This window comes from Ambystoma mexicanum, chromosome 2p (genome assembly GCF_040938575.1).
Source record: "Ambystoma mexicanum isolate Mex_15411 chromosome 2p, UKY_AmexF1_1, whole genome shotgun sequence".
NCBI lineage: Eukaryota > Metazoa > Chordata > Amphibia > Caudata > Ambystomatidae > Ambystoma > Ambystoma mexicanum.
In genome coordinates this window covers 637583629-637600329 of record NC_090923.1, presented here as the reverse complement: position 1 = coordinate 637600329, position 16701 = coordinate 637583629, and the positions used below count along the sequence as shown (strand labels likewise).

The window sequence follows — 16701 nt, the reverse complement described above, 5'->3', positions numbered from 1 at the left end:
GGGCCCGATGCAACCCAAGGATTGGGTGGAGGCACTCCTCTCCCCCAGGGAGATTGGCATCTCGACCCACTGATCCAAATCAAGGTCCTGCACAGGGTCTATTACTCGCGCACTGCCTTACATAAATGGGGACGGCCAAATCATCCTCTTTGCTTGAGGTGTAAAGGGAAGGAGGGGACCTTTTTCCACATTGTTAGGACGGATTTTCTATACTCTGGCCTGGTGGACAGATGTATAGACGGCCAACCTATATTGCATACAGGTAGACGTATCACACAACACTATCAAACTAAAAACATATATACATTCACTTAGTTATAAGGCATAATACAAATCAGAAACTCCTGCAAAGGAAAGGTTAGACGAGTATTATACACAACAAGGTCCACAGAGATGATTCCTATCTAAAATTGTCCGGCCCTAGGTTGCCTGGGTGTCATGGCCACTAACCAAGGGCCCTTATTTCCTCCTTCCAAAGGGTCCAAATGGACCCTGTCCTGGAGCCTTTGGCACCAAGCTCATAAGAAAGTGTGCTCTGCACACTTTGGGTCCAAGGCACGTGTATCCAGGCCGGGGGTGTGGCCATTAGAAAGCATTGGAAGGTACGTGCAATCATCTATGGGAGTGGTGAGGTGGGGCCACAAGGCGGAGCTAAAGGGGAGTGGCTAGGGCCAGACTATTTAAACCAGCCCCACCCGCATGTGGAGGCTTCGCGTTAATCTGCTGTATGCAGCGTAATGCTTACTGCCGTCTGAAGCTCTTACCGGTCTCCAGCACTACATCTTCTGATTCCAGCTTCACATTTTTGGCGCGCACCTACCTGATTCCAGCTGTACATCTTCAACGCGCACCTTACCTGGATCCTGCTATACCATTGCCCAGAGTGCATCCATTCTCGATACGGCTTCACCAGCGCACACCTAACCTGAAGCCAGCCATACCACCGCTTGAAGTACTACGAGCTTAACGCCAGTATCTTCAGTGCGCACCTTACCTGTCTCCTCGAATCCATCTTCTGTTGGGCGCCTCTTCCTCACCTGTTGGAGTCTTCATTCACACAGAAGTCTTCTTCTCGTCAGGCATCCTCGCAGTCCTTCCATCTCGCAGCCACGAACAGTTTCCCGGATAGCCGCTCTCCATCTTCTGACGCCAGGCCATCCCTGCAAGAAATAAAGACAGCACAAGGTTAGAAACTGCATAAACATTTAACGCTTGGCGGTGCAACACCTAAGCCTTGCGTTTCATTTAGAAACCCTACTAACCTTCTAGTGGGGTCTGCTCCATTCCTTTCTGACACCGCGTGGGTACACTGACAGCAACGCGACTCAGCAGAGCCATCTTCAACACCTATTGTGAAAAATGAAAGACATTATTAAGAATATGGACAATAATCATTAGGAAAGACTTTAAAGAAGCATACGTACAATAATCATTGTTATCAACACTCACCTTCCACGAGGATTGGTCGCAGCCGGTCTGGGCCATTACGCATACGGACCAGTGAAGCAACTGGGTCTGTCTATAGTGCCCCTGCTGCAGAGAAGCAGGACGGAGAGCTCACCTTTGCAAAATAACAGGTGAGAGCCTATGGGAAAACACTTGCGCATCTCATTCTGGCACAAGTGGTTAGAGGGGGATCGCAATTCAGTCACAGCATTCTCACTGCCTCTTACTTTCCCCCAAGGGCATTGCCAGCAACCTGACCAGACCAAATCGCTGCAGCTGGGGGTAAAGCAAGATCCAGGGAAGAAAAAATCCAGAGAGGGCTCCAACTGTGCCCCAACGTCCAAGAGACCAGGTGAGCGTAACACTGGGGGGCCTTGTGCCAACAGTTCAGGATACAGTTCCACAGAAGTTAGGATGCAAGAGAAATGCAGGAAGGCTCTCTGGGGTCCAGTGAAGGGTTCTTAGGGTTAGGGTTCAAGTTAGACTAATGCCCAAATTAGCCCCAACAGTCAGATGTCTTGAACAAGCAAGCTATGGCAAAGCCAAAAGTGTTATAAATAAGCTTTATTATAAGCCCATAGACTTATAATGGGAGTATAGGGGTAGGTTAGAAACTCTGTAACTTACCCCCCTTACTTCGATTCTTCCCCAGACTTGGCAGAACAAAAGAAAAGTGGCTGACATTGCTTTTCCCGCCGAAAGCCGCAGTCCTCGATTCCCAGGGGTTGCAGGTGTGAGCTGATCTCCGGTTGGTGTCTTTTACTGTTGCAAGGACTCTTCGTCAAAGAACGCAGAAAAACTCGATTCAACGCCCCTCTCAGGACAGGGCTCGGGTCAGGTAAGCAATTTTCAGACGGTTTGACCGCGCACAGCGACGCAAAAGGATTCAGCAGCAGCGGTCAGACTTTCCCTCATATCACGGGTCCCTTTGATGATAGGATGCCGACATTTCACAGGAGGTAGTCTTGCAGGGTCAGCTCTGGATCCCCCAAGGCTGAAACTCGATACGGTGATGCCGGCAGCATGGTATCCCAAAAACGAAGCTGGTCAGCCACAGGATGGTTCCAGGGCACTTCCGAAGGCTTCCTTTGGCAGGGCACCGAGCAGACATCTGGAATGGATGCTCCTTCCACTCCAAGGGTCGTAGCTCCTTCGCAGGACTACTAAAGATATTGAGCAAGACAGGGCACCTTCGGGACTGCAGCAAAACATGGTTGCCAGGCCTCCTTCAGTCGGGTCTCAGGTCTCTTCGCGGGTCTCACAGCTGGATAGGATAGCTGGCTCCTTCAGGTTTCTCCAGGATCTCTGAATAATGGGTTCACGGGTCCTCTTCTTATCCTAAAAGCCAGGTAAGAGCTGAAACTCCCACTAGCCAATAGCAGGGCTAGCCCACACCCCCCCCCCCCCCAGCAGTGGTCCAATCAGGACCACTGACGGGAACATTCATGCATCCCACTCAGACACACTTAAACCAGTTTGTGGATTGGAGTCAGACAGACCAAGCCCCCATCTTGCCAGCAAACACACACAGCCCTCCAGTAGCCCGCCAAAAGCTTCTGCTTTCCCGGGAAATGGAAGTCCTCAGGCCAGGAAGAAGGCTAAAATACCAGATGGCAAAAGAACAGTTAGTAGCCGGTAAACGCTGTAAAGCTAAAACTAAAATCCCCAAAAAGTGGGGAAAAGTCACTGCTGCGACCAGCCTATCCTTTTAGCACACCTATAGTAACCAAAAATCCTCTGAGTTAGTCCACGGCAAAACAAAAATGCACGCCATTGTACTGCAGTGTAAACTGCAATGCTCAATGATAAAATGTTACCACAAGTGATACAAAAGTAACCAAAAGTAGTAACACGACTAAGGGAAACAATGTTTCCCAGTATTGACAGCCTGAAGGACATATCAGTTTCCCCAAGGCTTCACTGTACTGCAAAAAGTACAGGTCAGATTAAAAAATAAAAGCAAAAAGTTGGGGGGTTCCATAAAGATGGAAGTAAAGGTGCAGTAAAGAAAAATCTTTCCTAACACACACATCATATGGGAATGTGCGATGGTTTGCTGTTTCTGGCAGAAATGTCTGGAGAGAATATGACTGGTCTGAACATTACAGAAGAACCAAGAACATTACTGTTAGGTATCTGGGGGGACTCAGGATTTACTAGGTCTGAGAAACTGTTTGTATCCATAGCAGCCGGACTGGTAAAACAGACCATTGCAGCACTGTGGGGGGCAGCAGAGCAACCCAAGAGTGGCAAAGTGGGTGGGGGAAATGGACTACTGCATGGCTTTGCAAAAACAAATATATAATGCAAGAGGTTGCCCTGGGAAATGGGAGAGGATTTGGGGGAAGTGGGTGGGGTGGGGAATAAGGGGTTGTGGAAGGCCTGCTCAAGCTCTCTTGCAAATTCCCTATGCTGGACACTTCCTTGTTTTCTTTTTCTGTGTATGGATGCGGCAATATACCACAATGTGACTTGCTTTTACTGTTTGCTCCTGTGTTGTAATGTTTGCATGTTTTTGGAACTCGAAAAAACAATAAAATGAGTTTAAAAAAAAGAAAAAAGATCACAGGGACCAGTTGCCTTCACCACAGGGCATGTGATTTGTGCTGCGAGGTGCCAGGAGGGGTAAAACAACATAGCCAAAACAAGGGTGGGGAGCTTTGGATGGGCCCTGACGTGTCTCGAATCGAGTTAAAGTTTGCGATGAAATGGCCTCGAAGTATCCTCTTAGCCCTTGCATGCAGTACCAGGTGCACATTAGGTTAGAGATGGAGCATGTATTGTTTTTCTTTGCATAATTGCCAATTTTGTCTTTCGACCCGATGATGCGCAACGAGGAGCCCATGTGGAAGAAGATGGACTGATGGGGCTGAATGGCCTGGCATCTCTTATGAAGCTGGTAACCTATGTATAGGGTTTCACCGAGCAGCCATTTGGATTTGTACATTATGTAACTCACGTCGCTGATGATGTTGTGTGCCTTCATAATGTGTTGCTCGTACTGATTTTGCCAGAACATTCCGTGGCAGCAGACTTCTTTGCTGGCACACTTCTATTTTTGTGCAAATAAAACTTTGTTCTCCTTGCAAGAGGTGTCATGGGCCTTTTTCCCTAGTGGGTTGTATTTTTTCCGGTGTGAGTGTGAGGGGTTTCTCTACACACTTGGAGAAGCATTCAACCTAACACTTTGCCTTTTGAGTTATAACACTATACTACTACATTTACCTTTAGTTTGCACACTAAACGGGTAGACAAAAATGTAAACCTTAGGTTTCAGTCTGAGCCTCTGTTCAGGAAACATTATGGTGAAACAACATTCATGCCAATAGATTACCACACACTAGACCAAATGATCATTTCTGGTTTCAAAATAAATATCCACACCGCGGGAAAGACAGATTGACCAATAACAATCTGCATTTCGCAGGTGCGATTGTGCATTCAGAGCCTGTAGCAAATTCTTTAAAAAAAAAAATGTCTGCCCCCTTTAAAATAGAAAAGGAACTAGGTACCTCTTTGGATGACGGCGGACATTTTGGAACTTGTTTTCCGTGGCCTCTGTCATCCGAAAAGGCTTTTTTTGCTTTGCTCGGGCCTGCCAAAGCTCAGGCTGGCAGGCCGTTAAACCCATGTCCACCCCCAGCATGAAAGCTATAATCACTACATGAACTTCTGCCAATGAGGAATAGAAACAATAGACAAAATGAAAAATCTTTTGTACCTGCTGAACATATCGGATGGGGGACTTGTTCAACATCTCTGCCCACGATGATGGTTCTGGAATACAGTCCATGGAATAAGTGAATCCTGATTCAACCATGCACCTGCAAAGAAGACCGAGAATGAACTAATCAAGAGTTGAAATAGGAGAAAAGATAACTGACCTGTAACAGTGGTTCACCATTGATGGCATCCTCAAAGTCACACACCTTGAACTCAATTCTACGAGGAGGGTGTCTGAAAACTAACAAAACATTTTAATTGTTGGTGCAAAGGGACATGGACAGCTAATAATCATCTTTAACAAAGTGCAAATAGTGAAGGTTTTTTTCATCATTTTGCAGAGTGGAGACTAAGGTGTATGTGTGAGACTAATACGATAAAGCATGCTGCAGAAACATAATTACAAGTTCATGACTTTTCTTGTTGCATGAAATCTTCAATAAAGGCATATTCTTAGATTAGATTGCCTCCACTTGAATAAGGTCGGATAAAAGGAATTTGCAAAGTTGAAGAGATTTGAATGGCCCAAGAGGAGAGTCTGATAGCATTCTTGCAGTACATGTGGATAGATCTTCATGTGAGAAGCCTGCTTTAAATATGGTTTTCACCTTTTGGTAATGGAACCATGGAAAGGCAGGTTGCATAGAACAGCTGCCATTGATTTTGATTACCTGGAAGTTTTCCTTCCATTCTTCTTCAGCGTAACAGATCATCGTGTACCCATTTGCTACCTTTCATCGAGTGAAACAGTGCCCAAGATTATTGCAGCAAAGCATATCATGAATTAGATCTAGTGAAATTCACAGAGTGGCAGTCACTCCATTGCTGCTGTAATTTTCTGTGAAAAACTTAAATATACTGAGACGAAAAGCTTTTAGTCCTACCCACCTTTCACCTTCAAACCAGAAAACAAAAACAAAAAATGATTTGTTTTCCTGGAAGCCTAAATGCTATTTTGCTTGTTCATATGGGTTCTGTTGCAATAGCGAATGCAAAATATACCCTCAACTGTATCCGATATATTTTTTAAGTAAACAATTAGTGAGGTTTTTTTAATTATTTTGAAAATCAGAAAATTCTTTCAACCGAAAGACCGCTAAGCTTTTGACTACTACTGAATCTATTTGAAAAACAGTACTTAACTCATGAATAACCAACTACCCTAAATAGAGTTCTTGCCACAATAAAAGAAAATTTCTCATTGCATTTTGCATAAACAAAAAAACATGGGAGGGTTGTGAGATTATCAAGCAAGTCGCTTCATAAATTGCTGTTAGCTGGTGGGAGATGCTGCTCGAGTCAACTGACATTGCTATCTGCTACCTGCTGCCTGATACTGCGCTTGGAATGCTGGAACTTTGTGGGAGGCAGGACTGCGAGCCAGCCCCTACTCAGAGCCAGCCTACATTACGCTGGTGCATGCGCTTTAGCGCGCGCTTCGCAAGTCGCTTCATAAGTTGCTGTTAGCTGGTGGGAGATGCTGCTCGAGTCAACTGACATTGCTATCTGCTACCTGCTGCCTGATACTGCGCTTGGACTGCTGGAACTTTGTTGGAGGCAGGACTGCGAGCCAGCCCCTACTCAGAGCCAGCCTACATTACGCTGGTGCATGCGCTTTAGCGCGTGCTTCACAAGTCGCTTCATAAGTTGCTGTTAGCTGGTGGGAGATGCTGCTCGAGTCAACTGACATTGCTATCTGCTACCTGCTGCCTGATACTGCGCTTGGACTGCTGGAACTTTGTGGGAGGCAGGACTGCGAGCCAGCCCCTACTCAGAGCCAGCCTACATTACGCTGGTGCATGCGCTTTAGCGCGCGCTTCGCAAGTCGCTTCATAAGTTGCTGTTAGCTGGTGGGAGACGCTGCTCGAGTCAAAAACAAAAAACAAACAAACAAAACAAATAAACAATATCTGCTACCTGCTGCCTGATACTGCGCTTGGCCTACTGGAACTTTGTGGTACGACATATTAACTACAGTCAACAGACTTTGTGGACTTGCCATCAATCATATTGTGTTAGCTTTAGCTAATATTCGTTCCGCTTTCTGTTTATTTCAGGGCGGCAACCCTGCGAGCCCGCACCTACTCAGAGCCAGCCTACATTACGCTGGTGCATGCGCTTTAGCGCGCGCTTCGCAAGTCGCTTCATAAGTTGCTGTTAGCTGGTGGGAGACGCTGCTCGAGTCAACTGACATTGCTATCTGCTACCTGCTGCCTGATACTGCACTTGGACTGCTGGAACTTTGTGGGAGGCAGGACTGTGAGCCAGCCCCTACTCAGAGCCAGCCTACATTACGCTGGTGCATGCGCTTTAGCGCGCGCTTCGCAAGTCGCTTCATAAGTTGCTGTTAGCTGGTGGGAGATGCTGCTCGAGTCAACTGACATTGCTATCTGCTACCTGCTGCCTGATACTGCGCTTGGACTGCTGGAACTTTGTGGGAGGCAGGACTGCGAGCCAGCCCCTACTCAGAGCCAGCCTACATTACGCTGGTGCATGCGCTTTAGCTCGCGCTTCGCAAGTCGCTTCATAAGTTGCTGTTAGCTGGTGGGAGACGCTGCTCGAGTCAAGTGACATTGCTATCTGCTACCTGCTGCCTGATACTGCGCTTGGACTGCTGGAACTTTGTGGGAGGCAGGACTGCGAGCCAGCCCCTACTCAGAGCCAGCCTACATTACGCTGGTGCATGCGCTTTAGCTCGCGCTTCGCAAGTCGCTTCATAAGTTGCTGTTAGCTGGTGGGAGACGCTGCTCGAGTCAAGTGACATTGCTATCTGCTACCTGCTGCCTGATACTGCGCTTGGACTGCTGGAACTTTGTGGGAGGCAGGACTGCGAGCCAGCCCCTACTCAGAGCCAGCCTACATTACGCTGGTGCATGCGCTTTAGCGCGCGCTTCGCAAGTCGCTTCATAAATTGATGTTAGCTGGTGGGAGACGCTGCTCGAGTCAACTGACATTGCTATCTGCTACCTGCTGCCTGATACTGCGCTTGGACTGCTGGAACTTTGTGGGAGGCAGGACTGCGAGCCAGCCCCTACTCAGAGCCAGCCTACATTACGCTGGTGCATGCGCTTTAGCGCGCGCTTCGCAAGTCGCTTCATAAGTTGCTGTTAGCTGGTGGGAGACGCTGCTCGAATCAACTGACATTGCTATCTGCTACCTGCTGCCTGATACTGCGCTTGGACTGCTGGAACTTTGTGGGAGGCAGGACTGCGAGCCAGCCCCTACTCAGAGCCAGCCTACATTACGCTGGTGCATGCGCTTTAGCGCGCGCTTCGCAAGTCGCTTCATGAATTGCTGTTAGCTGGTGGGAGATGCTGCTCGAGTCAACTGACATTGCTATCTGCTACCTGCTGCCTGATACTGCGCTTGGACTGCTGGAACTTTGTGGGAGGCAGGACTGCGAGCCAGCCCCTACTCAGAGCCAGCCTACATTACGTTCGTGCATGCGCTTTAGCGCGCGCTTCGCAAGTCGCTTCATAAATTGCTGTTAGCTGGTGGGAGATGCTGCTCGAGTCAACTGACATTGCTATCTGCTACCTGCTGCCTGATACTGCGCTTGGACTGCTGGAACTTTGTGGGAGGCAGGACTGCGAGCCAGCCCCTACTCAGATCCAGCCTACATTACGCTGGTGCATGCGCTTTAGCGCGCGCTTCGCAAGTCGCTTCATAAATTGCTGTTAGCTGGTGGGAGACGCTGCTCGAGTCAACTGACATTGTTATCTACTACCTGCTGCCTGATACTGCGCTTGGACTGCTGGAACTTTGTGGGAGGCAGGACTGCGAGCCAGCCCCTACTCAGAGCCAGCCTACATTACGCTGGTGCATGCGCTTTAGCGCGCGCTTCGCAAGTCGCTTCATAAATTGCTGTTAGCTGGTGGGAGACGCTGCTCGAGTCAACTGCCATTGCTATCTGCTACCTGTTACCTGATACTGCGCTTGGACTGCTGGAACTTTGTGGGAGGCAGGACTGCGAGCCAGCCCCTACTCAGAGCCAGCCTACATTACGCTGGTGCATGCGCTTTAGCACGCGCTTCGCAAGTCGCTTCATAAGTTGCTGTTAGCTGGTGGGAGATGCTGCTCGAGTCAACTGACATTGCTATCTGCTACCTGCTGCCTGATACTGCGCTTGGACTGCTGGAACTTTGTGGGAGGCAGGACTGCGAGCCAGCCCCTACTCAGAGCCAGCCTACATTATGCTGGTGCATGCGCTTTAGCGCGCGCTTCGCAAGTCGCTTCATAAGTTGCTGTTAGCTGGTGGGAGACGCTGCTCGAGTCAACTGACATTGCTATCTGCTACCTGCTGCCTGATACTGCGCTTGGACTGCTGGAACTTTGTGGGAGGCAGGACTGCGAGCCAGCCCCTACTCAGAGCCAGCCTACATTACGCTGGTGCATGCGCTTTAGCGCGCGCTTCGCAAGTCGCTTCATAAGTTGCTGTTAGCTGGTGGGAGTCGCTGCTCGAGTCAAAAACAAAAAACAAACAAACAAACAAACAAAACAAATAAACAATATCTGCTACCTGCTGCCTGATACTGCGCTTGGCCTACTGGAACATTGTGGTACGACATATTAACTACAGTCAACAGACTTTGTGGACTTGCCATCAATCATATTGTGTTAGCTTTAGTTAATATTCGTTCCGCTTTCTGTTTATTTCAGGGCGGCAACCCTGCGAGCCCGCACCTACTCAGAGCCAGTCTACATAACGCCGATGCACGTGCTTCAGTGCGCACTTCGCAAGTCGCTTCATAAGTTGCTGTTAGCTGTTTGCTGCTCACGCTCAGCACAGTATGTACTTTAAAATAAAATCTTATAATTGATTACAATCGATGGATTTAGCGTCCGTGCTGAGATAGTATATCTCTGATCGCTTTACAAGTATTTTTATTACCAGTTTACGTCCGCGACTGTGTGAAATGTTTTTTTACATTTTAGCGGACCTTTGATTCATGCGCTGGTTGGTATTTGAAGTAATTGTCTGCCTGAGTCCTTAAGATTTGAGCCTGTCTTATTTTTTGTGACCGATGTTGTGTTCTCCGCAGGCCCAGCACGAAGGGGCTGGCTCCGGTCCAGGAGACCGCGTGGGCTGGAGCGCGGCCTGGGCAGGAGCGCTGAAAGAACACACACACACACGCTGGTTTCGCTTTGCCCGGAACTGCCTCCCACTCGAGGGGGCGGGGCTTTTATTAAGCTGCCCTACGTCACCGCGCTGCGGGACGTAGGGCGGTTATAACATTCCTCCTTTATTTCAAAATAACCTAACAAAACAAACATAAGCAACATGCTCAACTATAAACTCCTCCCACTGCTGTTGGCTTAGCATACATAGTCATTCAGCCTCGTAGGCGGTCTCGTGGTCTTTCTCAGACTGTACCGCTTCGCTTGGGGGCTGTCCCCGCTCGGTTCGTAAGTCTGCTCACCTTCGCTGCATGTGTCCTCACTGCTGGGCAGTCTCGGTGATTGCCAGCTGCAATCCCCTGTGGGTTCCTCCTCGGGGTCCTGCGCTGGCACGTCGCTGCTTTGTTGCTCGTTGTCGTCGTGAGGCCCCTCGCAGTCCGTCCAGATGTGCTGGGGCACGGGCTTGAACCAGGAGGCGTTCCTTGTTACTTTCCGACCTCCCTGTGTGACAGTTATCATGGTCCCACGCCGGTTGCTGATAGTCCATGGCAGTTCCTCATACCTGGTGTCTAACTTGGATTTCGTGGGATTTCGCAACATGATGACTTGGTCGCCCACTCTGTGGTTTGAGGGCCTTGCTCTTCTCTTGGCGCTCATGTGAGCATTGGCACGTGTTCTGCTCGTTTCCACGCGTGCATGGTCGACGTCGTCAGGGGTTCTGCTTGGATGATGGGGGATCGACGAGTTGATGATAGTTCCGAACATAAGGTCAGCAGGTGGTATGCCCGTGGTACTGTGGGGGGTGACCCGATAGTTCCTTAGGAACCGGAATAGGTCGACCCTCCACGGGCTGGCGTTTGCCTTTGATACTCGGAGTACCTTGTTGATGGTCCTCATGAATCGCTCGACGTCCCCATTCGCTTGTGGCCACCTTGGCATGATGTGGTGATATTTAATGCCCAGTTCCTGTAGGTATGACCTGAATTCCTCCCCTGTGAATGGGGGTCCATTGTCAATCTTAATGGTCGTGGGCAGGCCATGGGTGGCAAACATCTTTTCTATTGCCGGGATGACCACTTCCGCGGCGGTGGACTCCAGTATCTCGACCTCTGGATAGCGTGAGTGGTCATCGATTGCCACCAGTAGATGTAGACCCTCTCTGATTTTGCAAAAGTCAATGCTGATGGCTTCCCATCGTGCCCGGCCACGCTCGGCCGATAGGATCGGTTCTGGGTCTGGTGGTCCACTCGTTATTTGGCAGGGTAGACATGTGTTCACTAGGTCCTCAACACGATCGTCGATGTGAGGGAACCATACCCTGTGTCTGATCCGTGCCTTTGTTCTTGCAAGCCCTTGGTGTCCTTCATGCGCTAGAGCAACTATCCTGTCCTGCAGCCTCGGGGGTATGATGATGCGGTCACCCCTTAGCAGGAGCCCTCCCTCCGTGATTGAGAGGTCTTGCCGAACCGTGAACATGCCTGCTAGGAACTCCTTGGCCCCCTCGGTTCTGTTGCGTGTGTGCGACATGAAGTCTTTCCAGTTGCCTGACATGATGGCATCTTTTACCAGATCGCAACAGGGGTCATTCTGGGTTTCTGTTGCAATGTCCTCAATGTTTATTGCTTTGGGCCTCATGGTGTGGACTACTTGACAAATGTGCTCCTCCGTTTCTTCAGCGACTAGCACTTCCTGCTGGGTGGCTGGTCGTGGGTGTCTCGACAGGAAGTCCGCGGGGTTGCCACTGCCCGGTTGGTAGACAAGTTCGAAATCATATTGCTGGAGGTGTAGTAACCACTTGGTGATTCTGGCTGGTGGGTGTGCCGATGACCCAATGAAGATTGGTAGTAGTGGGTTGTGGTCGGTGATCGCCGTGAACTTACGCCTATATAGGTACATGTGGAAGTGTCGACACCCCCATAGAACGGCGATTGCCTCCTTTTCTATATGGGAGTACCTTTGTTCCGTTGCTGTGAGCGCCCTGGATGCATATGCAATCGACCTTTTGGTGCCCTCCTTCGTGACCTGCATCAGGATTGCTCCAAGTCCCACTGGGCTGGCATCCACAAATAGTTCGGTCGGGAGGTCCGTGTCGTAGTAGGCCATCTTGGTATCAGTCGACAGGGAGTCTTTTATGCTCTCAAATGCTTGCTGGCATTCGGGCCCCCAGTCCCACTTGGTGCTGGCCTTTGTTAGTTCCCGCAGCGGTTCGGATAGGGTTGCTAAGTTCCGAATGAATCTGCCACAGTAGGTGGCCATTCCCAGGAAACTGCGCACCTCGGTGGGAGTCGTGGGGGGCTGGCAGCTTGTATGTCCGCCACTTTCTGGGGATCAGGTGATATGCCGGTGCGGTCGAACCTGTATCCAAAAAAAGTTATTTCCGGTTTTAGGAATTCGCACTTCTCTCGATGGATTGTGAGTCCGGCGCTTTCCAGCCTGCCCAGTAGTGTCTTGAGTCTCATGATGTGTTCCTTGGTGTCCGGTGCATGTATTAGGATGTCATCGCTCACGTTCAATACCCCTGGTATGCCTCTGATGACCTCCTGGATGGTCTGTTGAAAAACCTCCGCGGCCGACGATATGCCGAAACTCAGGCGCTTGTACCTCCTCAGACCTAGGTGGGTTGAGAACGTGGTGATATAGCGTGACTCTCTGTGTAGCTTCAGCTGGTGGTACCCCGCCTTTAGGTCTACCTTCGAGAACACACACGATCCAGTGAGGTCAGTGATGATTTCATCAATTGTAGGCGTTATGTGTCGCTCTCTTTTGATGGCTGCATTGGGCAGGCGCATGTCAATGCAGATCCGAACTTTTCCTGGCTGTTTGGGCTTCCGGGTGACCACCATCGGGGAAACCCACGGTGTTGGTCCCGTGACTTCTTCAATAATACCAGCGGCTTCGAGTGACCTTAGCTCCTTCTCAACTTGTTCCCTCATGTGGAAGGGTGTCCTTCGTTGTCTTACCGTGCGTAGTTGCACGATTGATCAATATGTAGTTTGATGGTCTTTCCTTTGAGACAGCCTATCCCCCTCTGTAGCTTGGGGTGTTGCCTGAGGAAGTTCTCAACCTCGGATGTGTCGTCAACGTGGCATATGAATTTGACCACGCCCAGGTCTTCAGCCGCATCTCCGCTCAGCAGGCTTTCAATTCCCGCCTTGACAACATAGATCTTCGACCATAACTTCTGTTCGCCATGCCCAAGAGTGGTGCGGAACCTCCCGATGACTGGTAGAGGTTTCCGACTGCCGTAGGCAAATAGCTGAGTGTCTGTGGATTTTAGCTCGGGTCGTGGTGCGAGGGTTTGAAAACGGTGGTTGGCATGACGTTTACCGAGGCCCCCGTGTCAATGGTCATTTGTATGTCCTGGCCTTGTATGTTGACCATGCATTTTCGTCGCCTGGCGGTTCTTTTCGACGGTGCTGGCCCTTGGTTTAGTGTCGATACTAAGTACACATTTCGGCCCTTTCCTTCGTTCTCAGTGCCTGCTGTTTGTCATAGGGCTGAGAGGTCATCCCCTTCTTCTTCTGTCGAGGAGTTGACTACCGCTACCCTCCTCGCGCTGGCTTGTTTCTTTTTTTTCGATGACCCTTTTTCCTGGGATCCTTGTGGAGGCTGTAGTGGCGTGTTCACTGATCTGCACACTTTCGCGTAGTGATCCTTCCTGCCGCATGCTCCGCACGTGGTGCCTTGCGCCGGGCAGTTTCGCCTTCCGTGCCTTTGACCGCCACACCATCCACATTCGGTTGGTCCTGGTGCTCGAGGCTGCCCCCTGTTCTGGGTGTAGCCGCTGCCACTCGCTCCTCGTTGATTGTCTGTCCGAAATTTGAGCAACCATCGCTGTGGAAAATGACGGCTGGAGTTTTTGTAGGGTCACTTCCATGTTGGCGGCCCTGGAGTGGGCAAGCTCCCTCTGTCGACCCAGTTCCAGGATGCGTTGTAGAGGGATGCCCTTTTCACTGAGCACGAGACGCCTCAGCTTCTCTGAGTGGATTCCATTTATGATTTGCCTCCTGATCTCCCTTTCAGTGTTCGTAAACTCACACGACATGGCCAGCTTCCTCAGCCTCGTGTGGTAGGCGTCGAGAGTCTCATCGGTAGCCTGGATGGTTGTGCAAAAGATAAAGGTTTCATAGTCTGGATTTAGTTGCGGGAGAAAATGTGCTGTTAGAGCATACTTCGCACTCCGGTATGCATCTTGGCCGTCATCCACATCCAAGGAGTTAAAAATGCGCAGCACCTCGTCGCCCAAACTGAGGAGTAGATGAGCTTTCATTTTTCTGGATGACGTGACGTCCTTACATTCCATGGCCATCTCAAACTTCTGTAGCCATAGCTGCCATCTGGGCCCACTGGACGATGGGTCTGTGAATGGGTCGAATGGTTGGATCAACGTCGACGAACTCCCCTGCGTGCGAGGCGGTGGTGACGCCATAGACAGGTTTGCCGCCATCCTGGACGGTGTGGAGGGTCTAGGGGTCGATGACCCAGTCGCCATGGTGTGGCGTGCGCTTGATCACCGATTCACTGCCTTCTGGGTTCGTGCGCGCCCTGTGTTAGGGCAGTGTCCTACCGGCACTTGTACTCCGATGGATTGACGCTTCGAGGCCTGTGTGCCATGCAGGAGACGTTGTGCAGGTGATGACCGGGATGACACGAGAAGAGCAGAAAAAAAAAAATTTTCACCCCCTGAGGATGAGGTGTGGGAGGGGAATGAAAAAAATGTTTTTTTTTTTTTTTTCGGGGGTGGGGGTCACGTGATCGTGGGGGCCCCCACCGGGTGTCCAAAAATTCACACGGAGCGTCCGTGTGCCTTCCGCGTGCAAGGTCGTGGTGGAGAGCGTGGATGCTCGCTCACCTCGTCGCCATTGTTGTGTTCTCCGGAGGCCCAGCACGAAGGGGCTGGCTCCGGTCCAGGAGGCCGCGTGGGCTGGAGCGCGGCCTGGGCAGGAGCGCTGAAAGAACACACACACACACGCTGGTTTCGCTTTGCCCGGAACTGCCTCCCACTCGAGGGGGCGGGGCTTTTATTAAGCTGCCCTACGTCACCGCGCTGCGGGACGTAGGGCGGATATAACAACCGATATTTGGAAATAAAGCCCAACCATCCCCGCCCTCTTACATGCAATTTGGCGTATACACGTCCTTCGACATCGGACTCCAAACGAAAACAGAGGGACAGCACGCCACGAAGGCGTGCCGTTGCCCTAACTCAAAATGGAACGAATGCCTTATCTAAAGGGCTGCTCCGCTCTGGCAACATTCAACAACTTGTTTAAGGACATTAGAACTTCCCAATGTGATGTCTCGTCTACAGTGCCTGTTTTGCGAGTTAACCTCGCTCAGCATGTTCAGGCGGCGACCCATGTAATTCCTGTTACCGTCTCAGATGCTACCTTGATTAAAAATTGCGAACTCTCTACACTCACTAAACAAAATGTGTTTAAAGAAAATAGGGCTACTGGCAAAGCTCAGGCTGTACCTTTATTAAGCACTTTAATGGTGGGCACGCAATTAGGAATCTCTAATCCAGAATCAGCTGCAAGTGCTGTTTTGATAGTTCCAGCTGAACAGTCTTTCCCTACTTCCCTGCTGTGAGGCATCAGATTTGACCACACGAATATGCTATCGTCGAGCTAGACTCTAATTCTTCCTTTAGTGTGGATGATGGAGAGGGAAACTTCGCTGCATTTGCCGCAGGTGTCAAAATTTATTCTGAGAATGCATCTATTCTGGTGTCATTTTATGTAGCTCCAACTCCAAGACAACCCCATTTGCAATTGCCTCGTCCCCAGTCCCAGCACCCTATTATTTCTTCCACTATTCTAAGTGAGACTACGCTGCACGCAATGAATTTGGCAATTTCGTCGCTTTTTAAACTTTTTGAGAGTTTGGATCTTAAACTTACATTGCAGGCCAAACAGATTGATAAATTAATTAATTGGCAAGCAAAGCTTTCTGATTTTTATACAAGTCACAATGTAAAAGAGGTTGCGATTATTAGTACCGCTCAACCACAAAAGCTAGTTAACAGAGATGATCTCATTCCCGCTAAGAGAGAAAATATCTTACCCTCCTTTGCTCAAATAATTTACGATGAGCCTTCTGACTTGCATAAAAAAAACAGAAGATATTATACCCCTGCAGGCACTGACCAATTCGAAAGATGAATCTTCAGGAGTGCCAAATAATTTGAAAAAACAAGCTAATACCATTTTTTACAAGAACTCACATTACAAACCTAATAGCAAAAACAAAAACAAACGGCTAACACAGGAGAAAAAACCAAAAACTGTAACCGCTCTGACAATGTGCCTTTGGCAACTAGGCTGTTTTTCAAAGCGCTCTCACTGCAAGGAAAAATACCACCATGGCGGCGTTAGCTGTCCAAACAAAATATTTACAAATGGCACAAGCCAA

The 16701-nt window shown here is 49.6% G+C and overlaps 1 protein-coding gene across 2 annotated transcripts in view; it reads right to left on the bottom strand.

Annotated features, from left to right (window-relative positions):
* The window catches only part of LOC138566630 (acylamino-acid-releasing enzyme-like), a 1701869-nt gene that overhangs the window by 213843 nt on the left and 1471325 nt on the right, over window positions 1–16701 (bottom strand). For both annotated transcript variants that reach the window (XM_069644170.1, XM_069644171.1), the window contains exon 21: window positions 5168–5270. In XM_069644170.1, the coding sequence (XP_069500271.1) occupies window positions 5168–5270 (103 nt within the window). The remainder of the gene's footprint in view (window positions 1–5167; window positions 5271–16701) is intronic.